Genomic DNA, 18,521 nt, shown 5'->3' with positions numbered 1-18,521 from the left:
CTGAAAGTACTGATGATCCGGGAACACGAAGTGATGCTGAATCTCTTGCACTAAGTGAAACACATGGAATTGGAGGTTTCGAGTTCTTATTTGGTATGGTTATTTGGTATGACCTTCTCTCTGTTGTTAATAAAGTAAGCAAGAGCTTGCAGTCAGAAAATATGGATATTGATGCGGCGATTCACCAATTGAATGGACTTGAGTCATATTTTAAGAAATACATAGAGACAGGTTTTGAGGAAGCAAAGTCTAAAGCTACACAAATTGCAGCAGAAATGGAGATTGAAGCTACATTTCCCGTGAACAAAAAGCGTATCATTAGAAAAAAGAAGGACTATGGTGAGGACAGAGAAGTAGTTAGTGAAAACGTAATATTAACGCCAGAGGAGAGATTCAGAATTGACTACTTCAACATACTTATTGATCAAGCTCTAGTTTCTCTTGAGTCAAGGTTTGAACAATTCCAAAGGTATGAAAAACTTTTGGATTTCTATTTGACTTAAAGAAACTGAAATTGTCAAATGATGATACTTTGAAGACATCATGTGTGAACCTAGAGGCTGCTCTAAGGAATGATATGGTTTCTGACATAGTTGGTGAGGAACTGCTTCTTGAACTACAGGTTCTACGAGAAGTAATACCAAAGGAAGTTCAGAAACCTATTGAAGTGCTTGATTTTTTGAAGAGAATGCAAGGCTGCTATCCAAACACAGAAATTGCTTATCGCATATTGTTGACCATTCCAGTATCAGTTGCCACAGCGGAAAGAAGTTTCTCAAAGTTGAAGTTGATAAAAAACTATTTGCGGTCTACCATGTCACAAGAGAGATTGAATGGGTTGGCTTTGCTATCAATTGAGACGTCTATGGTTGAAAAGCTTGATTATGTGACATTGATGAATGATTTTGCAAAAAAAAAGTATACGTAGAGCCAAATTTCGTGATTGAGAGTGTATTGTTTAACTCCTTTATGGTTATTCGACTGTTTTTGGAATTTGTAAACGTTTTTTTGTAATATGTGAAAAGGGCACATTTTAATATTTTTGCGTAGGGTACTTGTGAATGTCGGGCCGACACTGCAAACTGGTATAGGGTTTGTTTCGTGTCTTACGTGCGCCTTCACTAGCACATGTGTTATTCAGAAACACCAGCTTATTTCAACTTTTAACCTGGGGAAGAAGATTACATTTCCACTTCTGTTTAGATCCTATATAGATTTAGTAAATACGAATTAATCAACCAGAGGTTCCAGCGACTTCTCTGCAGCTCTCTGTCTCATCATCTCCATGACAGCAGCTCTGCGCCGTGTATGCGGTCGCTGTTGCAACCTTCTCAATATGTTCTTTTAGGTCCCTGAAATGAGAGATGTACAAAATGATCAATACAAATCAATACAAAGAGAGATATACAATGATCAATACAATATATAACTATGTCATATGTTATATATGCCCGGGTTCTAATATCCAAAATTGTATGTTGAGATTGCGAGATTCTCGAATGTGGGCAGAAGACAGGGACACATCAGAAGTTAAAGAGTTTACCTGCATCCAGGTACGTAACAATGGGAGTCCTTGCAGGCCCGAGCATGGAGTTGCAAGAAATACCACATATTCTTGCATAGAAAACAACCTCCTGAGGCACGTACTTTGCAACGGAGACCATGTCGAAATAGATCCTTCACTTTTCTGCAATTGGGATATTGGCAACGTGGAGAACGGCACTGCGACGTATGCACCAAAACCTCTAGCCTTTTCCTGAGCTGCATATTTTAGATAAATGAAAACTTTAGCTTTTCAGAGACATTGTGGAGGGAGCCATATGACTAATCTAATCCCATCCATTTCTTAAATCAGGAGAAGCCTAAAAGCAAGAGAAGAAGAGGCATCTTTTTTAACATAAGAATCTACCAACAACAACAACAACACCAAGAAACTGAATATTACAATATACCTCCAAGTCCCGCAATTGCCTAACTCCTTTATTCAGAGCGTTTTGATCAGCTAGTGATGAATATTTTGTTAACATGTGAGGATGATTAGCACAACCGGCCTCTTTATTGAAACAAGAATTGCACACATCATAGACTGGACAAACTTCACAGCGCCAACCTTGACCACTTTCAATATCGAGGTGGCATGCGTTACATGTTATCACAAAGGCAGGAGCAGTTGGATTATGCAGATGCGGAATAGAGCGAGACGACGGCGGATCTTTCATCATTATCTCCATGACAGTAGCTCTGCGTCGTGGATCCGGCGGTTGCTGTTGCAACCTTCTCAATATGTTCCTTTAGGTCCCTGAAATGAGAGATGTACAATGATCAATACAAATCAATACAAAGAGAGATATACAATGATCAATACAATATATAACTATGTCATATGTTATATATGCCTGGGTTATAATATCCAAAATTGTGTGTTGAGATTGTGATTTTCGAATGTGGCATAAGTAAAAGAAAAACCATGACTCCATGAAAGAAAAAGACAGACATTCCATCCTACGTTTTTACTTGTCGAAAAAGACAGGGACACATCAGAAGTTAAAGAATTTACCTGCATCAAGGTACATAACAATTGGAGGAGTCCTTGCAGGCCCGAGCATGGAGTTGCAAGAAATACCACATATTCTTGCATAGAAAACAACCTCCTGAGGCACGTAGTTTGCATTGGAGACCATGTCGAAATAGATCCTTCACTTTGCCGCAATTGGGATATTGGCAATGTGGAGTACATCATTGCTACGTATGCACCAGAACCTCTAGCCTTTCCTGAGCTGCATATTTTAGATAAATGAAAACTTTAGCTTTTCAGAGACACTGTGGAGGGAGCCATATGACTAATCTAGTCCCATCCATTTTTTAAAATCAGGAGAAGCCTAAAAGCAAGAGAAGAAGAGGCATGATATGATGCACGGGTACTTCTATTTGGTAGCCCATGCTGGGAACGGAAACTCTATGGAAACTCTATGGGGACGTCTTAGATGTTTTAGCGGAAGATAACATCAAATTTTTGATATTTGCATCCATGTCATTTCATTCAAAACACTTTTATCATAGGCATAGTTTCATTTCTTTGTGTTTTTCTACTTTCTAGACTCTTTCCCCCCTCTCTCCTTATCCCATTAGCTTTACTAATCACCTCTTACTAAAGGTATAGGTATCTTCTCTTATGTGTTTATTGAAGGTGCCCAAACCGTACTCGTATCTATAAATTTTTACTTTGCCGTTTTCCGTCCTCGATTCCGTACCCATTTCTAGTTCCCGTACCCGTTTCAGTGCAACATCAGGCATCTTTTTTAACATAAGAATCTACCATAAACAACAACAACAATAACAACAAACTGAATATTACAATATACCTCCAAGACCCACAATTGCCTAACTTGTTTATTTAGAGCATTTTGATTAGCTAATGATGGATGATATGTTAACATGTGAGGATGATTAACACAACCGGCCTCTTTATTGAAACAAGCATTGCACACATCATAGACTGGGCAAACTTTACAGCGCCAGCCTTGACCACTTTCAATATCAAGATGGCATGCGTTACATGTTATCACAAAGGCAGGAGCAGTTGGATTATGCAGATGCGGAATAGAGTGAAATGACGACGGATCTTTATCCATTTTGATTTGACCGCAAAAGTTTTTAGCTTTAGGGTTCTTGCAGATGTTTTTGCGAATTGCGATTCTAGGGTTCAAAATTGAGACAGAGGAAAAAGCGCATGGTAGGCGCTCGCGCTCGCACTCGCAGTCTCGCACTCAAGTTGCTTATGTTAGCGAATCAAAGAAACCGTAGAAATAAATTCGGCCTATTAGGCATATTGGGCTTTACTAATTTAGTGTGTGCGATGATAGCCTCTCTCCCCCAACATGTAATTTCCTTTGCTTTTTGTACAAGTATGTGAGCGAAAACCCTAGGTGCAAACAATAGTTAGAGGCTAAATGTGGATTTTTTTTCTCTGATTTTGCCATTAAAGCATTTTTCCGTAGTTATAGTTTACAGGAAAAAACGAAAAGCAAGAGAGATTAAAGAAATGTTTTGTAAGGAAGAAAGAAGAACACAATTTGTCTGAATTTGAACAAGAAAGATGTTCAAGATCAAGAACTTGGTGTTCACCTCAAAATCAAAGATACTTTTTTATGAGTTTTGTCATTTTGTTGATTCTGTATTACCAAGTGAAAATCTATCATTAGGAAACAAAACCTTATCATTTGTTTATTAGATTACTACGAAACAAAATGACAAAAGTTCTAACACAAAAGTTGTCAAAGGGCTCTCAATAAGGCTCAAAGCTAAGTTCTCTTACAAACAAAAACCAAACAAATCAAGCAAAAGTGAAACAGAGCCATTTCTTGACCGTTGGTTTATCATTATCTTGTTTCCTCTGTGAATTCGTCTTCGTCGAACTCCGTCCTGTCTTTTTATCTTCACCGGCTTTGCTAAATATCACCGTGAATCCATCAGCCGTCGCCGGATCATTCACATCCCATTCTCCAAATTTCGGCAATGGCCTTCCAGCTTCGTTTGATGCCATTCTTCTATCATGAAAATTACAAACAATCTTCTTAGAAAGAAAAAAAAACAAAATCTTTTCTTCTTTTGTTTGGATGAGTTGATGATTTTGTTTAAAGGGTCGTCCAATGCAGATTTATAATGGAGAGATTTTTTTAAAGAAAAGACAGATAAGTAAGATTGTGTTTGAAACCTTCCTACGAATTGGACCCGTTTCAGACACGGCGGAATATTCTATTAAGCTTCTTCTTTCTTTATTAATGTCTTGTAATCTTTTCTGAGGTACAAAATCGTTTGCCTTTCCGCGTAAGAAATCTAATTATAGCCAAATCATATCCATGGCTGATCTGTTTCTTCCTTTTCACGCGGTGGTTTACAATTCTCACATCTTTTGTTTCCTTATATATACACAAACATTAACTACATACCAAGTTTTTTTTTTTGTTTCTTACATGGCAATCACAAGCTGCCCATTTCCTCGGCTCTCTTTCTCAGAAGATACTTTGGTACTTTCCCCGTAGAGGTTTTAGGTATGTCCCCGAAAACAATAGTCTTTGGAGCCATGTAATGAGGTAAATGGTCTCTACAGAAACCAATAATCTCCTCGGGTTTGATACCATCAAACCCATCTTTCAGCTTTACAAACCCGCAAGGAGTCTGTCCCCAGTGATTATCCGGACGTGCCACAACAGCTGCTTCAAGAACCGCTTGATGGCTACACAAAACTCTTTCCACCTCCACCGAGCTTATGTTTTCTCCTCCTGAGATGATCACATCTTTTAACCGATCTTTTATCTCTATGTACCCGTCCGGGTGCTTCACAGCGAGATCACCACTGTGGAACCAATCTCCCTCAAAAGCTTTTCTTGTTGTCTCTAAGTCTTTAAAATATCCACTCATCACGGTGTTTCCTCTGAACATAACCTCACCCATGGTTAAACCGTTATCAGGCACAGACTTCATTGTCACCGGATCTTTCACTTCGAGCCCTTCTAGACCCAAATGCTGCACTCCTTGTCTAGCCTTTAACTTACTTCTCTCTTCCAACGAAAGAGAATCCCATTCAGGTTTCCACACGCAGTGCGTCCCTGGACCATATGTCTCTGTCAAACCATAAAGATGAGACACATTGAAACCTAACTCTTCCATCTTTGCCAGGATCTGCGGTTGAGGCGGTGACCCACCTGTCATGATCTCAACCTTGTGAGGAAGCGGTTTATGTTCGGTCACAGGAGAGTTCACAATCATGTTCAGAACCGTAGGGGCTCCTCCCATGTGAGTCACTTTATGCATAGCAATGTTCTTAAAGATCAACTTAGGAGAGACTTTTCTAAGACAGATATTAGTACCGCCTTGCGCTGCTACTCCCCAAATCAGGCACCATCCGTTACAATGAAACATCGGCACTGTCCATAGATACACCGGAGAAACAGACATCTCGTGAAGAAAGACTGTCGCAAGAGAATTGAGATAAGCTCCTCTGTGGCTATACACTACGCCTTTAGGTCTCGAAGTCGTCCCTGAAGTGTAGTTTATACTAATGGGATCCCATTCGCTTCTCGGTTTGTTCACCTCAAATCCGCTGTTTCCGGATTTGACCAGAGTTTCATATTCGTAATCAAAAGAGTACTTTGATGAACAATCACTCTCATCATCATCACCATCACGATCATCATTAGAGTGAGAGATCAACACAAGCTTTGGACTTTTTCTTGTTCTGTCTGATTTGACAAGAAGATCAAGAGCTCCATGAGCAAGCTCAAGTAACTGTTGATCAACAAAGAGGATCTTCGCCTCAGAGTGAGCTAGCAAAACGGCCAATGTGGAAGGATCAAGTCGAGTATTAAGCGGACATAGAACCAAACCAGCCATTGGAACAGCGAAATGAAGCTCATGCATAGCTGGAACATTCGGAGCCAAAGCTGCAACCTAATAAAAAGTATCCTCTTTTATCACTAAAACTACATCGGAAACCTAATCGGAGCAGAAATTGAACAATTTTAGAGACTAACCACATCGCCAGGAGAGGTTCCGAGGTGGGTAAGAGCAGAGGCAAGACGGAGACAACGTTGATAAGTCTGGAACCAAGTGTGCATGTCCGAACCAAATACAAGAGAGGTTCTGTCTCTGTAAACCTTGGCGGATCGTTCCAAGAACGTGATTGGGGATAAAGGAGAGAAATTGGCGGGTGATCGGAGTAGACCCTCCATTGTTCTCCATGATCCCGGCTCGGAATCGCCGGAGTCTGAGGTTGAGGAAAAGGAAGTATGGGTTAACCAAAGTCTCTGGAAACGTGGGGTAAAGCTTCTGAGTGCCCTTTTGGTTAACAAGAATCTCATGGTTTTAAACTCTAGTTGCCTTTGTTGGATTGAAAGTTTTGGTCTTTGGAACTGTGATCAAGACAGGTTTTGATTCTCCGGGAACTCAAATGGTCTGTCTCTGTCAAAACGATTGGTCTAAATTGATTACAAATAAGCTCTATTGGGATAACCATGCCTCGTGATTAACGGGCGTCGTCGTCCTAGATTAACTGGGATATGCGTTATGTTTGAGGGCTTCGATGGTACCCAACGTGGTGAATGATTTTGGTGCTAGTGTTGATGGGAATGACCATATTATATTAGGCTTTCAAGGATGATTCTACAAATTATTAGTCTTGAATCATAAACTCTTGAAATCAATTATACTTGCTGATTTAAAATAATAAGTGTAGTTTTGGGAATGAAGTACAAGTTTGTTAAGAAAACATGGAATAAGATACAAATAGTTTATATGACCTTTATCCGGCGACATAAACATACGACTAGTTGGCATCATTTGTTTGTGGGTCTCTCTACCTTGTAGTACAACTTTTATATTCTCTCCACCGAGGAAGGCGATTAAGATTCAACTATAATAGTATTTAACAAATCTATCCGAGCCTTGTTGATTAGAATAAGAGAGACCCTAATCACATTACGAACTTGGACACAATCACGGTCGCGACCAGATAAGGCCAAAGGAAAATAAAAATAAACATAATTACAACAATGATATGATATCATCGTAGAACGAACCCTTTCAAAGCGGTGGACACTGGACACAACAACACAAGACAAGACTTGTTTACAACGAGAAACCAAACAAACAACAACGACCATCAATAGAGAATCAAAAAGTTAAAAAGATGATAAAGGGTTTTGTCAGTTTCGCATCATATCCATTAAAGTAGCCTCCTTTTTTTTTAACACTTTCTCCTTCTCTTTTCTCTCGCCAACCAATCAATAGAGTTTTGTGATTCTTCCATCTTCTTCCGGGAATTGTATTGTAAACTATCTCAGGAGATATGAACGGCGATGAGCTTCCTTTCGAGGTTTACGCTAAGGGAATGCATAAGTCAGAGTTTGACTCGGATTTGCTTGATTCTGGTTCTGATCCTATCTGGGATGCTATCAGAGAAGAAGCTAAGCTTGAGGTTTCTAACATTTTCTCTGCTTCATCGATTCGTAGTCTTATCTAGAACAAAATAAGTTATGGTTTTGTGTCTCCATGTTAATCCACAGTTGTTTATAGTAGTAACCCTGTATCCGACCATTAGGGTTAGGAATTAGTCAATCTTGTTTCTCTCGTTGCAAGCTTTGATATTTAATCCGACCAAACATAGGACTTGAATGTTCATTCCCCTCCCATTGATCATCATCACACATGGATACACTTTAAAGGTTTTCACTTTGAAGGTTGTTTGATTGAAAGCAAGAAAGTTTGACTACAGTGTTAGTGTTCTATGCTTTATATAGTTTGGTATCTTACATTGCTGAATCTTGTTGTGGTTATAGGCAGAGAAAGAGCCTATTTTGAGTAGCTTCTTGTATGCTGGCATCTTGGCTCATGACTGTTTGGAGCAAGCTTTAGGGTTTGTTTTAGCCAACCGTCTCCAAAACCCAACATTGCTGGCAACTCAACTCTTGGATATATTTTATGGTGTTATGATGCATGACAAAGGTATTCAGAGTTCTATTCGCCATGATATTCAGGTAAAAGCACTTATCTAGTACATGTGAAAGACATGATCTTTGTTTGTTTGAGGCTGTTTTCTCATGTGCTTAAATGATTTGCAGGCATTTAAAGACAGAGATCCTGCTTGTTTGTCGTATAGTTCTGCCATTTTACATCTGAAGGTAAAATCTTTGATTGAATTTTACAGACAGAACATTTCTCACTCGGAAGAAGTGACTGCTGAGGTGGTTATGTTCTACAGGGGTATCATGCGTTGCAAGCATATAGAGTTGCACATAAATTGTGGAATGAAGGGAGGAAACTATTAGCTCTTGCATTGCAAAGCCGGATAAGTGAGGTAGTTTTGGCAATCATTGTCTTTTTGTTACTGCATTATTTAGAGTCTCGCTTGAGGTGTATCTTTCATCTCAATGTCTGATATATGCTGTGGTTTTTTCTCTCAGGTTTTTGGAATCGACATTCATCCAGGTAGAGTTTGAGCTTCATATCTCGCTCTTATCTGTTTTGAACATTCTCATATTCCCCTCTCTGGTGTATTAGTTGATCAGGTTTATCAGTGATTTGATTGCTGGTTATACATATTGGTTTATTACTCNATTCCCCTCCCATTGATCATCATCACACATGGATACACTTTAAAGGTTTTCACTTTGAAGGTTGTTTGATTGAAAGCAAGAAAGTTTGACTACAGTGTTAGTGTTCTATGCTTTATATAGTTTGGTATCTTACATTGCTGAATCTTGTTGTGGTTATAGGCAGAGAAAGAGCCTATTTTGAGTAGCTTCTTGTATGCTGGCATCTTGGCTCATGACTGTTTGGAGCAAGCTTTAGGGTTTGTTTTAGCCAACCGTCTCCAAAACCCAACATTGCTGGCAACTCAACTCTTGGATATATTTTATGGTGTTATGATGCATGACAAAGGTATTCAGAGTTCTATTCGCCATGATATTCAGGTAAAAGCACTTATCTAGTACATGTGAAAGACATGATCTTTGTTTGTTTGAGGCTGTTTCCTCATGTGCTTAAATGATTTGCAGGCATTTAAAGACAGAGATCCTGCTTGTTTGTCGTATAGTTCTGCCATTTTACATCTGAAGGTAAAATCTTTGATTGAATTTTACAGACAGAACATTTCTCACTCGGAAGAAGTGACTGCTGAGGTGGTTATGTTCTACAGGGGTATCATGCGTTGCAAGCATATAGAGTTGCACATAAATTGTGGAATGAAGGGAGGAAACTATTAGCTCTTGCATTGCAAAGCCGGATAAGTGAGGTAGTTTTGGCAATCATTGTCTTTTTGTTACTGCATTATTTAGAGTCTCGCTTGAGGTGTATCTTTCATCTCAATGTCTGATATATGCTGTGGTTTTTTCTCTCAGGTTTTTGGAATCGACATTCATCCAGGTAGAGTTTGAGCTTCATATCTCGCTCTTATCTGTTTTGAACATTCTCATATTCCCCTCTCTGGTGTATTAGTTGATCAGGTTTATCAGTGATTTGATTGCTGGTTATACATATTGGTTTATTACTCTTTTGCATAGCGGCAAGAATTGGGGAGGGAATATTGTTGGATCATGGAACTGGAGTGGTTATTGGTGAGACTGCTGTAATTGGAAATTGTGTCTCAATCTTACATGTAAGCATCTCTTCTCCAACCATTGCCTGGAAATTTAATACCGAGATCATGATCTTCTCCAACCAAGGCTACTTGAGTTTTCACTGTCACAGGGTGTGACTTTAGGAGGAACTGGCAAGGAAACCGGCGATCGTCACCCAAAAATAGGTGAAGGTGCATTGCTTGGAGCTTGTGTGACTATACTTGGGAACATAAGCATAGGTCCTGGAGCAATGGTAGCTGCAGGTTCACTTGTGTTAAAGGATGTTCCTTCACATTGGTATAAAAGAGAAAATGCATCTGACAAATCTTCATGACTTGGCACTCTTTGTTTTTGGTAACAATGGACACCCTCTTTGTATTTTTGAAGTGTGGTGGCTGGAAATCCTGCAAAACTGATCAGGGTCATGGATGGGCAAGACCCGTCTCTTACAACAAAACACGGTGAGTTTGCAGATATTTTTGTTCTTCTGGCTGTGGATGTATTAGTGATTATTCTTGAATGAATATGCAGATGCTACCAAAGAGTTCTTTTGACATGTAGCTGATGGTTACAAAGGGGCACATTCTAACGGTAACTTACACGCTCACTTATATAAAGAATCTAAAATTACAGTTTAAGTTGGGATTTTGAAAACCTGAATCACTTATTTACTCGCTTCTTGAAAACAGGACCATCAGTCTCAGCAGGAGAAACAAAGAAAGGACACACTATCTGCACAGCATGAGATCCTTGCATGCACTTGCTTATCATCATAAGCTGATCCTTGCATGCATTTGCTTATCATCATAAGATGATCCTTGTTTGCATTTGCTTATCATCATAAGCTAATCTCAGCATTTTCTCAATAAGTTGTTTAACACAAGATTTTGACCACTTTGAAGTTTTCATCTGTTCATTGTCTTCAGTCTCAACTCAGAGTCTCAGACAAACATAAAAGTGTAAATGATTCTTGCTTGAAATTGAAACCTAGCATCTCAGATTATTATTACTGGAAAAATTCCACGTACAATTAGAATTCAAGTACAGGCAAAAGTACGGAAAAAACTCAAAACCATAAGCATCAAAGCTTAATACACAACAACAAGATGACCAGCAGAAAGCAAAAAAAAAAAAGAATCAAGCATGCCTAGCCTGAAAATCTTTCATGAAAGCAACAAGCTTTTCGACACCAGCCAAAGGCATTGCATTGTAAATAGAAGCTCTCATACCTCCCACTGATCTATGTCCCTTGAGCTGCACCATCTTCTCCTTCGCAGCTTCTTTAATAAACTCACCTTCCAATTCCGATTTCTCCAACGTGAAAGGCACATTCATCAAAGACCTCACAGACTTCTCAACAGGACACCTGAAAAACCCTCTGCTCTCATCAATGGCATTGTACAACAACTCAGCTTTCCTCTGGTTCTTCTTCTCCACTTCTTTCAAACCACCTTGCTCCAACAAATCATCAAACACAAGACCACACATATAAATCCCAAAACACGGAGGCGTATTGTACAAGGAGCTGTTCTCATCATGAATCTTGTAATCAAGCATCACCGGAGTGATATCTCTAGCATTCCCAATCAAATCCTTTCTAATAATCACAATAGTAACACCAGAAGGACCAACGTTCTTCTGAGCACCAGCGTAAATCACACCAAACTTGGATACATCCACAGGCTTGGAACAGAAATTGGAAGACATATCAGCAATAAGGACACCATCAAGGTTTTTAACAAGAGGGTAATATTTAAACTCAACTCCATGAATCGTCTCATTGGCGCATATATGCAAATACTTGGCGTGCGTACTCTGCTCCAACCCATCAAAAGATAGGACTTTGGTGTATTTCTCAGATTTACCAGACCAAATCACTTTAGGGTTACAATACTTTTGAGCTTCCTTGAAAGCTTTATCTCCCCAAGATCCAGTAACAATGTAATCAACGGAGTCATCGGGTTTACAGAGATTGAGAGGCAAAGCAGCGAACTGAGTTGTGGGGCCGCCTTGTAAGAACAAAACGGAATATTCCGATGGAATCTCGAGAAGCTGACGGAGATCAGATTCGGCTTTTTGGATGATCGAGAGAAACTCTTTACCACGGTGGCTCATCTCCATGACACTCATACCAGATCCACGCCAGTTATAGAGATCTGATTGAGCTTTGAGGAGGACGTTTTCAGGTAATGCGGCTGGACCGGCGGCGAAATTGAAGACCCGTTGCTCGGATCCTACGGTGGCGCATCGGATAGAAACGGAATCGGTTCTTCTTCTGGTGGTGGTGGTGAGGTTGATGGTGTTTGGTTTGGTGAAGTGGATAAAAAGATTGGGAATTTGATTTGGGTTTCAAGGATGGGATCTGTGTATTGTTTCCGATGAGGAACGAGTTCGTCGACGCCGCCATTATCGTCGTTGATCTTGAAGAATCTTCAAAAAGTTTTGGTTTTTTCTTTATATCTGATGATGATGATCTGATGATGATGATGAAGTGTGAAGAGAGAGTTGGTGGGAGAGAGAGATCTCAAACAACGAAAACGACACTGTTTTTGTAAGTAGCTCACATACAAAAATACAATTAATACACATAATTTGATCTACTATTTTGATTTTGAAATGTACTTTTGTATTTACCTACAAGACAAACAGTGATAGACAAACACAAGTTGAGAAAAAATTTCATGTATAAGAATGATATCATTCATTATAGAGTGTGATGCTGAGAAGTGAAGTGAAGAGATTGTTACAACAGAAGTAAAGAAAATTGAACTTGGCTTATTTTATCTTTTTTGTTATTTGTGCTACAGAGTGAATGAGGAACTATGTCAACAAGCTGTACAAAACTACTTAATTGGCCTTTTTGGCTTTGAAAAAATGATGATGAGAATGAGACTAGGAGGACAGTACTAGAAAGTGTGCAGCTTCACATTTTGCTATGTACCCAAATTTGGATGTGTTGTACTTCCTATATACTCCTGTCAAGTTTCCAGTCGCCGCCTTCTGATGAAGACTCACCAGCTTCCGTGAACATTCCCTGCGAAATCCACGATTACAATTTAAAAGATCAGGCTTTTCTCAATACCCTTTTGTGATTATGGATTAAAGAGGATCATGATATTTGTAAAAAATTAGTTACTACTTGGGAGAGAGAGAGACTTACATGAGTTGATCCTCAGAGTAATGACAGTAGAATTCACATGTACTGTTCCATTGCCTGAAACCATCAAGTGTACATTGAGCAGTGTACACAGATGTGGCAGCTAGTAATGATGGTTGAAACCGAAGCATCTCGTAATCTACAAGGGCAAGCTCAATCAAGAAGGATGCCAAGACCTCACACTGTTTTGTTTTTCAGTTTCACGGTTAGTTCCTTTTCTAAATTCAGACTTCTAGTTAAAACTGATTCATGATGAGCCAATTGTTTTTTTTAACTTACCTTCTTGTCTGCTTGAGCTGCCATAAGAAATCTCTTCAAGAAAGGGTACTGTGTCGGCAATGAAATATTGAATTGCAAAGTACTCAACATTGCTTTCTCCTGTAAAGAGAAACAGAATCATTCAATCAGAGAACGTCTCAACATAAATGAAGCTTGTATGTAAAAAACCACCCTAGTCTTTACCATCTCAAGAACGTCTTCCCTCGTATAAGCTTTGTCAGAAATGAGTACTAAATCTTGGACAACAGGAACAGAAACCTCTTCGTACTTGCAAGCTAAGAGCAAAGCCACTAAACCTACAAGCTGAAGCTTCTTTCTCATAACAGCTTGCTTGGATAAGAATCTATCTATCAGATTCACTGTGAGAAACAGTGTCTCGTTCATCAGATCAAACTTGTCATGTACCTGAAAAGTTTACCAAAGATGATCTTCTTTAGCCTCTACCAAACTACACAGTACAATGCAGAGAGAGAGAACTGTAAAATGTTGTGGATAATATTACCTCTATTAACCAGTCTATTAGTATTGCTCTCATCTTGTCGTTTAAATCGATTTGGTGCATCATATAATCTACTGGAACACAGCTAAAGCTCTGCAATTTCAAAATCAAAGAACTGTCTTAAACAAGCTCTCAAACCACTTCTTGCTTCAAAACACAGATACAATACTTTTACCTCCATTGCTCGGTAGAATGCGTATAGATCTTGAACGTATTCAACAGCTGCAAGTGAGTTCTTGGCATCTAAGACATCAATATCCAGAACCGGTTCTTCCACTGTTACATCCTCCATCTCAATTTCCTCCTATCCAAATCAAAGTTTCAATAAAAATCATTGATTTATGGATTGAAGTAAAGCTACAAATTCAGCATTGTGAATGTTCTTGTTTTACCATTAGATCAGCTTCAGGCATCGGTTGGTCCAATGTAGCTTCCTCTTCCTCTTCATCAACATATATAGACTCACCAAAATCATTTGAACTTGGAACTGTTGGCTTCAGCCTCTTCTTAGCCTCCTCTTCAACTCCAGATCTGCAGATTCAAAACAATCTTAGATCTTTCTATCAATTTCAAATCAAGACAAAAAAAAAAAAACACAAATTGAAAAAGATTGAAGCTTTATATACCTTGTAACTGGTGGACGCAGAGAATTAAACTTCTTCTTTTGAATTCCTTCTTCTTGTTGCTTACTGATTCAAATCAATCAAAACCCCATATAAGCACAACCAAATTGAAAAGAGAGACAAACTTGTGAGATTAGAGAGATTTAAGTTAAAACGTACTTAGATAATAATAAGCTTCCTCTCTTGTTAACAACACTTGCACCACCAACAAGATTATTATGGTTAATCACACCCAACACTCTTCTCTTCTCTCTCTTCATCATCTCTTGTCCGATTTTTCTACTTCTCGTTTCATCTAAACAGAACAAAAGAAAGAACACAACACATTCTGTCAGAATTCTCCATTGGTATATAAGACCTCGAAATTCTCATACAAGGACTTACCTTGAAGAATCGTAGTTGTAGTGGATTCAACAACAGAGACTTTGTTCTCACATGAATTAACCATTTTTTTAAAATTTTGATTATTCCAAGAGAAACCCACAAAGAGAGAACAAGAAGGAGAAGAGCATTAAGAAAACGAAGAGAATCTGAAAGTCTGATACAGTCGAATCTGAACAAGGGGATGAAATAAGCAAAAGAAGAAAGATAAAAACAAAAAAAAAAAAGATATTAGAAAAAGTGTTTAATTTTTTTTTAAAAAGGGACGGCTACAATGAGAATATAACCGTTGGATGATTAGGGGAAAGAAACGATTTACTTCTAAGTTTGTATAAGACAACGGTAACTTTGGTTCAAGGCATGTGGCTTCGTTTCTTCTCTTTGTTATTTCAAAATTTTCATTATTCTTTTTTTTTTTTAAGTGGCTTCGACTTTTTTTTAAGACGAAATCGTACGCTCCATATGCGCTCCCCTAACCAACTTTTTAATTAAAAACTTAGCTTATTAATTAATATTCTCACGAATATAATTAATAATCAATAATCAATAATCTTAGCTTATATTAATTAAATCACATTTACAGAGCTAATCATGCTCTCTCAGTCCTCTGTTCAGTGAAGAATTCGTTAGGGAGACCAGACCAGATTCCGTACTGAGAATTATATGCTGGCCCGTGAGAGAGTTACTCTCTTGTATTTCCCATTTGAAAATTATTTTTTGTAGGTGAATATTTTAATAAAGTAGTATTTGGAATTTTGCTGGCCTGTGTCTGTGAGAGTTATTTGGAATTTTGGATCATAGCTTACATTAATTTCACGATATTTAGAGTTTAAAAAATGTATATAAATAATTTGGCGACACGTAAAAGTTTCTAAAGAATTACGGAAGTTTTCGAAAGCCTGCTTGTGGTTTTCTGATTTGATTGTGAAATTTTAAAACCTTTAGAATATTTTTTGAAAAGACTTGCTAAATAAACTATTGTATATATGTTAAATATATATTTTAATATTTAGGGTTATGTTTTAAAAAAAATTCTTTGTATGTTTATTATCAACAACAATTTTCTTTGCCTTTTTTTGGAATTAAAAAAAATTGAATTTTTTTGAGAACCTATGAAGCTTTCCAAAAGTTGTTAAATATTTTGGAAACATTGTAAAAGTTTGTCAAAGAAAAAAAAAAAAAATCAGAAGTCATTGTTGTCCATCACCATTAGCTAGCATGAGAACAATGCCCTTCGATTAAGCACATAAACAGTAGAATTATGTCGACTCAAGGGTATTTCCATCAAAATGTATGACTACTGTAACTTTTTAAAAAAAATGAAAAATGTAGAATTATGGTTTTGTGCTATCTGTCTACCTATTCAAGAAAATCATCAGAATTCACAACCTTTTTTGTTTTTCTTGAAGATTGTTCGTCACAAAAAAATGTCATTGTTTTGGTTAGTGGCTCGATTGCCGGAAGACAACTTAGCAAAACTTCTCCTTTGTATTGTTCAGTATATGGTTCTCGGAAGTTGGCCTCTAAGTATTGTTATGGGGCCTGGAATAATAACATCATAAAAGTAACATAGTTAGCGTGGACAAAAGTGAGGTTGTCCTCCCAAAATCTCTTCCACCTTCGAGTAAAAAAAGTCATGTGACTAGGCAAAGAACCAAGAGAAGGTTGGAGGAGGGAAAGAGAATATTGAGTTTTAACCCATATCAATAAGGCGTTATGACTCAATATGCATATGTGTGAGCTTATAAAAAGAAGTTCAATTAATGGAAATAATCATTCCGGTGCGGATTATATATTCTTGAGAGCATGTCTAAACAAATTGGATCTGAATTGAAAGTTAAGACAAAAAAAATGAATGGAAAAGAGGCAAAACTTCTGACAAATACCTTTTTGTGTTAAGAAGTATGGTTGAGGTTTTATTTACTTTAGTCTTATTTACCTTTTGTGCCTGATAAATTGATGTTTAGATATAATCACACATATTAAGAAAAACTTTCATTTTTATTTGTAAATTAGTTTCTAATTATTTTTGGGTAGAAAAGAAAATATAAACCATTAGATAGATGCCATATGTGAAAAAAATAAAGTAGAAATACTAGTTTAATTTTTTAATATACAAATTCGATCTATTGGGGACAAAAATAAATTTTAGAACACTATTAGGGACAGAGTGAATATTATTTTTGTCTGTGTTTCTATATTCTTTTACCAAAAACTCAGATGATATATCTATTTAGACAACTGATTGCAACGTGCTTCTAAAACTTATTCGAACCAAAACAAAAACTAGTATAAAAAAAAAATGTTTTATACTTTTCAGTTTTCAGCACCTAAAAAGTTAGTCATCTACCATCATATAAGCATAAGCATAAAAGTAGGAATAGTCAATGTTTTACGAAAATCTAGACATAACGGGTAATGCTAGGGAATGAAACCGTGAACATGGGGGAGCCTCCTTATCATTTAGGATTTTTGATAAAGTAATTATAAGTAGAAAAGGAAATATTTTTCTAACCAAACGCGTATATGTTAAGACTTAAGAAAAAGAGGGGACCATGTCTTGTCATTGTTGTTCGTGGGTAAATAAATATCATTGTTGTCATGCACAAAATAATTGGACCAAACTAGCTGATTTGGTCGTTCGGATTTAACTCATTGATTAGGCTACGCTAGTTTATATGGCTCAATCTGTCAGTTCGATACTATCAGTCTGCGGATTTTATTTTTCTAATGATATGTGTTTTTGATATTATTGTTCAAAATAGTATTACGATGTGGTTAGGAATAATTTCGTGTAGGCTTTTGATTAGCACTAACGAAATATTATCCAGTCTGGAGTCTGGATAACCTGAACAAACCGATCCAAACCGTCCACCCAAAAACCGGATTCAGTTTTAATTCTACTAAAGTACTAATATAATTGCTTGTCCGGAAAGCCAAAACCAAACCGAAAATAATGTAAACTGATGATCGAACACTAAATTATGATGTTCAGGCAGAATGAGTGACAAGAAACGTAAAGCTTGTTGTTTAATGACCATGTTTGTTTCAATATTGCTGAAGTTCAAGTTACTAACGAGGAGAAACAACATATTGATTGTTTGTATCATTGTTACTATTTATTTGTTTAGTAGTTATTGGTTCTGTGGCATATTTCAGCGACGACTTGTCCCCAAATCAGTTATGGGGAAACAAGTAATTCATTGTAGAATAAATATATCAACGAGTTAGTGATTACACAAAGGAACATACTTTTTTTAGTCCATTGTAAGTGTTATCAGACCCTGTCACCCTGATAACCCTAGTGATGATTTGGTAAGTAAACGAATAACAAAATAGATGGACCTATCAATCTTGTGAGGTCAGGCAAATTTCATATTAACTTGTATCACAGGTAGATCTTAAATACATACTAATAAACTTAATTATTGAAACCATACTGAAGCCCAACCCACTCTATTTAAAGT

At 37.5% G+C, this 18,521-nt stretch overlaps 4 protein-coding genes and 1 pseudogene across 5 annotated transcripts; 1 reads left to right on the top strand and 4 right to left on the bottom strand.

The window, feature by feature from the left end:
- On the bottom strand, positions 4,199-4,736 carry LOC109130928 (RPM1-interacting protein 4-like). The gene has a single exon (XM_019241055.1). It carries the CDS (start codon positions 4,541-4,543, stop codon positions 4,334-4,336), a length of 210 nt encoding a protein of 69 aa, XP_019096600.1. The 5' UTR covers positions 4,544-4,736; the 3' UTR covers positions 4,199-4,333.
- LOC104767068 (probable acyl-activating enzyme 2) lies at positions 4,788-7,132 on the bottom strand. The gene is made up of 2 exons (XM_010491091.2): positions 6,534-7,132; positions 4,788-6,450 (listed from the first exon to the last, which is right to left on the bottom strand). Exons 1-2 carry the CDS (start codon positions 6,858-6,860, stop codon positions 4,981-4,983), a joined length of 1,797 nt encoding a protein of 598 aa, XP_010489393.1. The 5' UTR covers positions 6,861-7,132; the 3' UTR covers positions 4,788-4,980.
- LOC104767066 (serine acetyltransferase 2-like) lies at positions 7,611-11,124 on the top strand. 2 transcript variants are annotated; one of them, XM_019241047.1, is made up of 10 exons: positions 7,611-7,975; positions 8,337-8,534; positions 8,619-8,678; positions 8,759-8,854; positions 8,961-8,985; positions 10,059-10,153; positions 10,246-10,412; positions 10,503-10,576; positions 10,647-10,706; positions 10,805-11,124. In XM_019241047.1, exons 1-9 carry the CDS (start codon positions 7,847-7,849, stop codon positions 10,667-10,669), a joined length of 867 nt encoding a protein of 288 aa, XP_019096592.1. In that variant the 5' UTR covers positions 7,611-7,846; the 3' UTR covers positions 10,670-10,706; positions 10,805-11,124. The 2 variants fall into 2 exon arrangements, with proteins under 2 accessions (XP_019096592.1, XP_019096591.1); XM_019241046.1 differs by lacking the exon at positions 8,961-8,985 and adding an exon at positions 9,897-9,921 and having other exon boundaries at positions 7,612-7,975.
- On the bottom strand, positions 11,090-12,651 carry LOC104767067 (annotated as a pseudogene).
- On the bottom strand, positions 12,800-15,271 carry LOC104767065 (cyclin-B2-1-like). Its single transcript, XM_010491089.2, has 10 exons — positions 15,058-15,271; positions 14,833-14,968; positions 14,677-14,739; positions 14,443-14,581; positions 14,226-14,354; positions 14,054-14,143; positions 13,735-13,956; positions 13,552-13,650; positions 13,276-13,454; positions 12,800-13,149 (listed from the first exon to the last, which is right to left on the bottom strand). Exons 1-10 carry the CDS (start codon positions 15,119-15,121, stop codon positions 13,008-13,010), a joined length of 1,263 nt encoding a protein of 420 aa, XP_010489391.1. The 5' UTR covers positions 15,122-15,271; the 3' UTR covers positions 12,800-13,007.

This window comes from Camelina sativa, chromosome 19 (assembly GCF_000633955.1).
Source record: "Camelina sativa cultivar DH55 chromosome 19, Cs, whole genome shotgun sequence".
In the NCBI taxonomy this organism is placed as follows: Eukaryota; Viridiplantae; Streptophyta; class Magnoliopsida; order Brassicales; family Brassicaceae; genus Camelina; species Camelina sativa.
The sequence above is the reverse complement of the archived record's forward strand: the minus strand, read 5'-3'. Positions and strand labels throughout refer to the sequence as shown.

Coding starts and splice junctions, on each gene's coding strand:
- LOC109130928 (XM_019241055.1), bottom strand. CDS start 4,543: ATGGCATCAAACGAAGCTGGAAGGCCATTGCCGAAATTTGGAGAATGG.
- LOC104767068 (XM_010491091.2), bottom strand. CDS start 6,860: ATGAGATTCTTGTTAACCAAAAGGGCACTCAGAAGCTTTACCCCACGT. Junction 6,451..6,533: donor GAACCTCTCCTGGCGATGTG/GTTAGTCTCTAA, acceptor ACTTTTTATTAG/GTTGCAGCTTTGGCTCCGAA.
- LOC104767066 (XM_019241047.1), top strand. CDS start 7,847: ATGAACGGCGATGAGCTTCCTTTCGAGGTTTACGCTAAGGGAATGCAT. Junction 8,535..8,618: donor CTATTCGCCATGATATTCAG/GTAAAAGCACTT, acceptor AATGATTTGCAG/GCATTTAAAGACAGAGATCC. Junction 8,679..8,758: donor CTGCCATTTTACATCTGAAG/GTAAAATCTTTG, acceptor TATGTTCTACAG/GGGTATCATGCGTTGCAAGC.
- LOC104767065 (XM_010491089.2), bottom strand. CDS start 15,121: ATGGTTAATTCATGTGAGAACAAAGTCTCTGTTGTTGAATCCACTACA. Junction 13,957..14,053: donor TAATAGACTGGTTAATAGAG/GTAATATTATCC, acceptor TAAACTTTTCAG/GTACATGACAAGTTTGATCT. Junction 13,651..13,734: donor GGGAAGACGTTCTTGAGATG/GTAAAGACTAGG, acceptor TTCTCTTTACAG/GAGAAAGCAATGTTGAGTAC.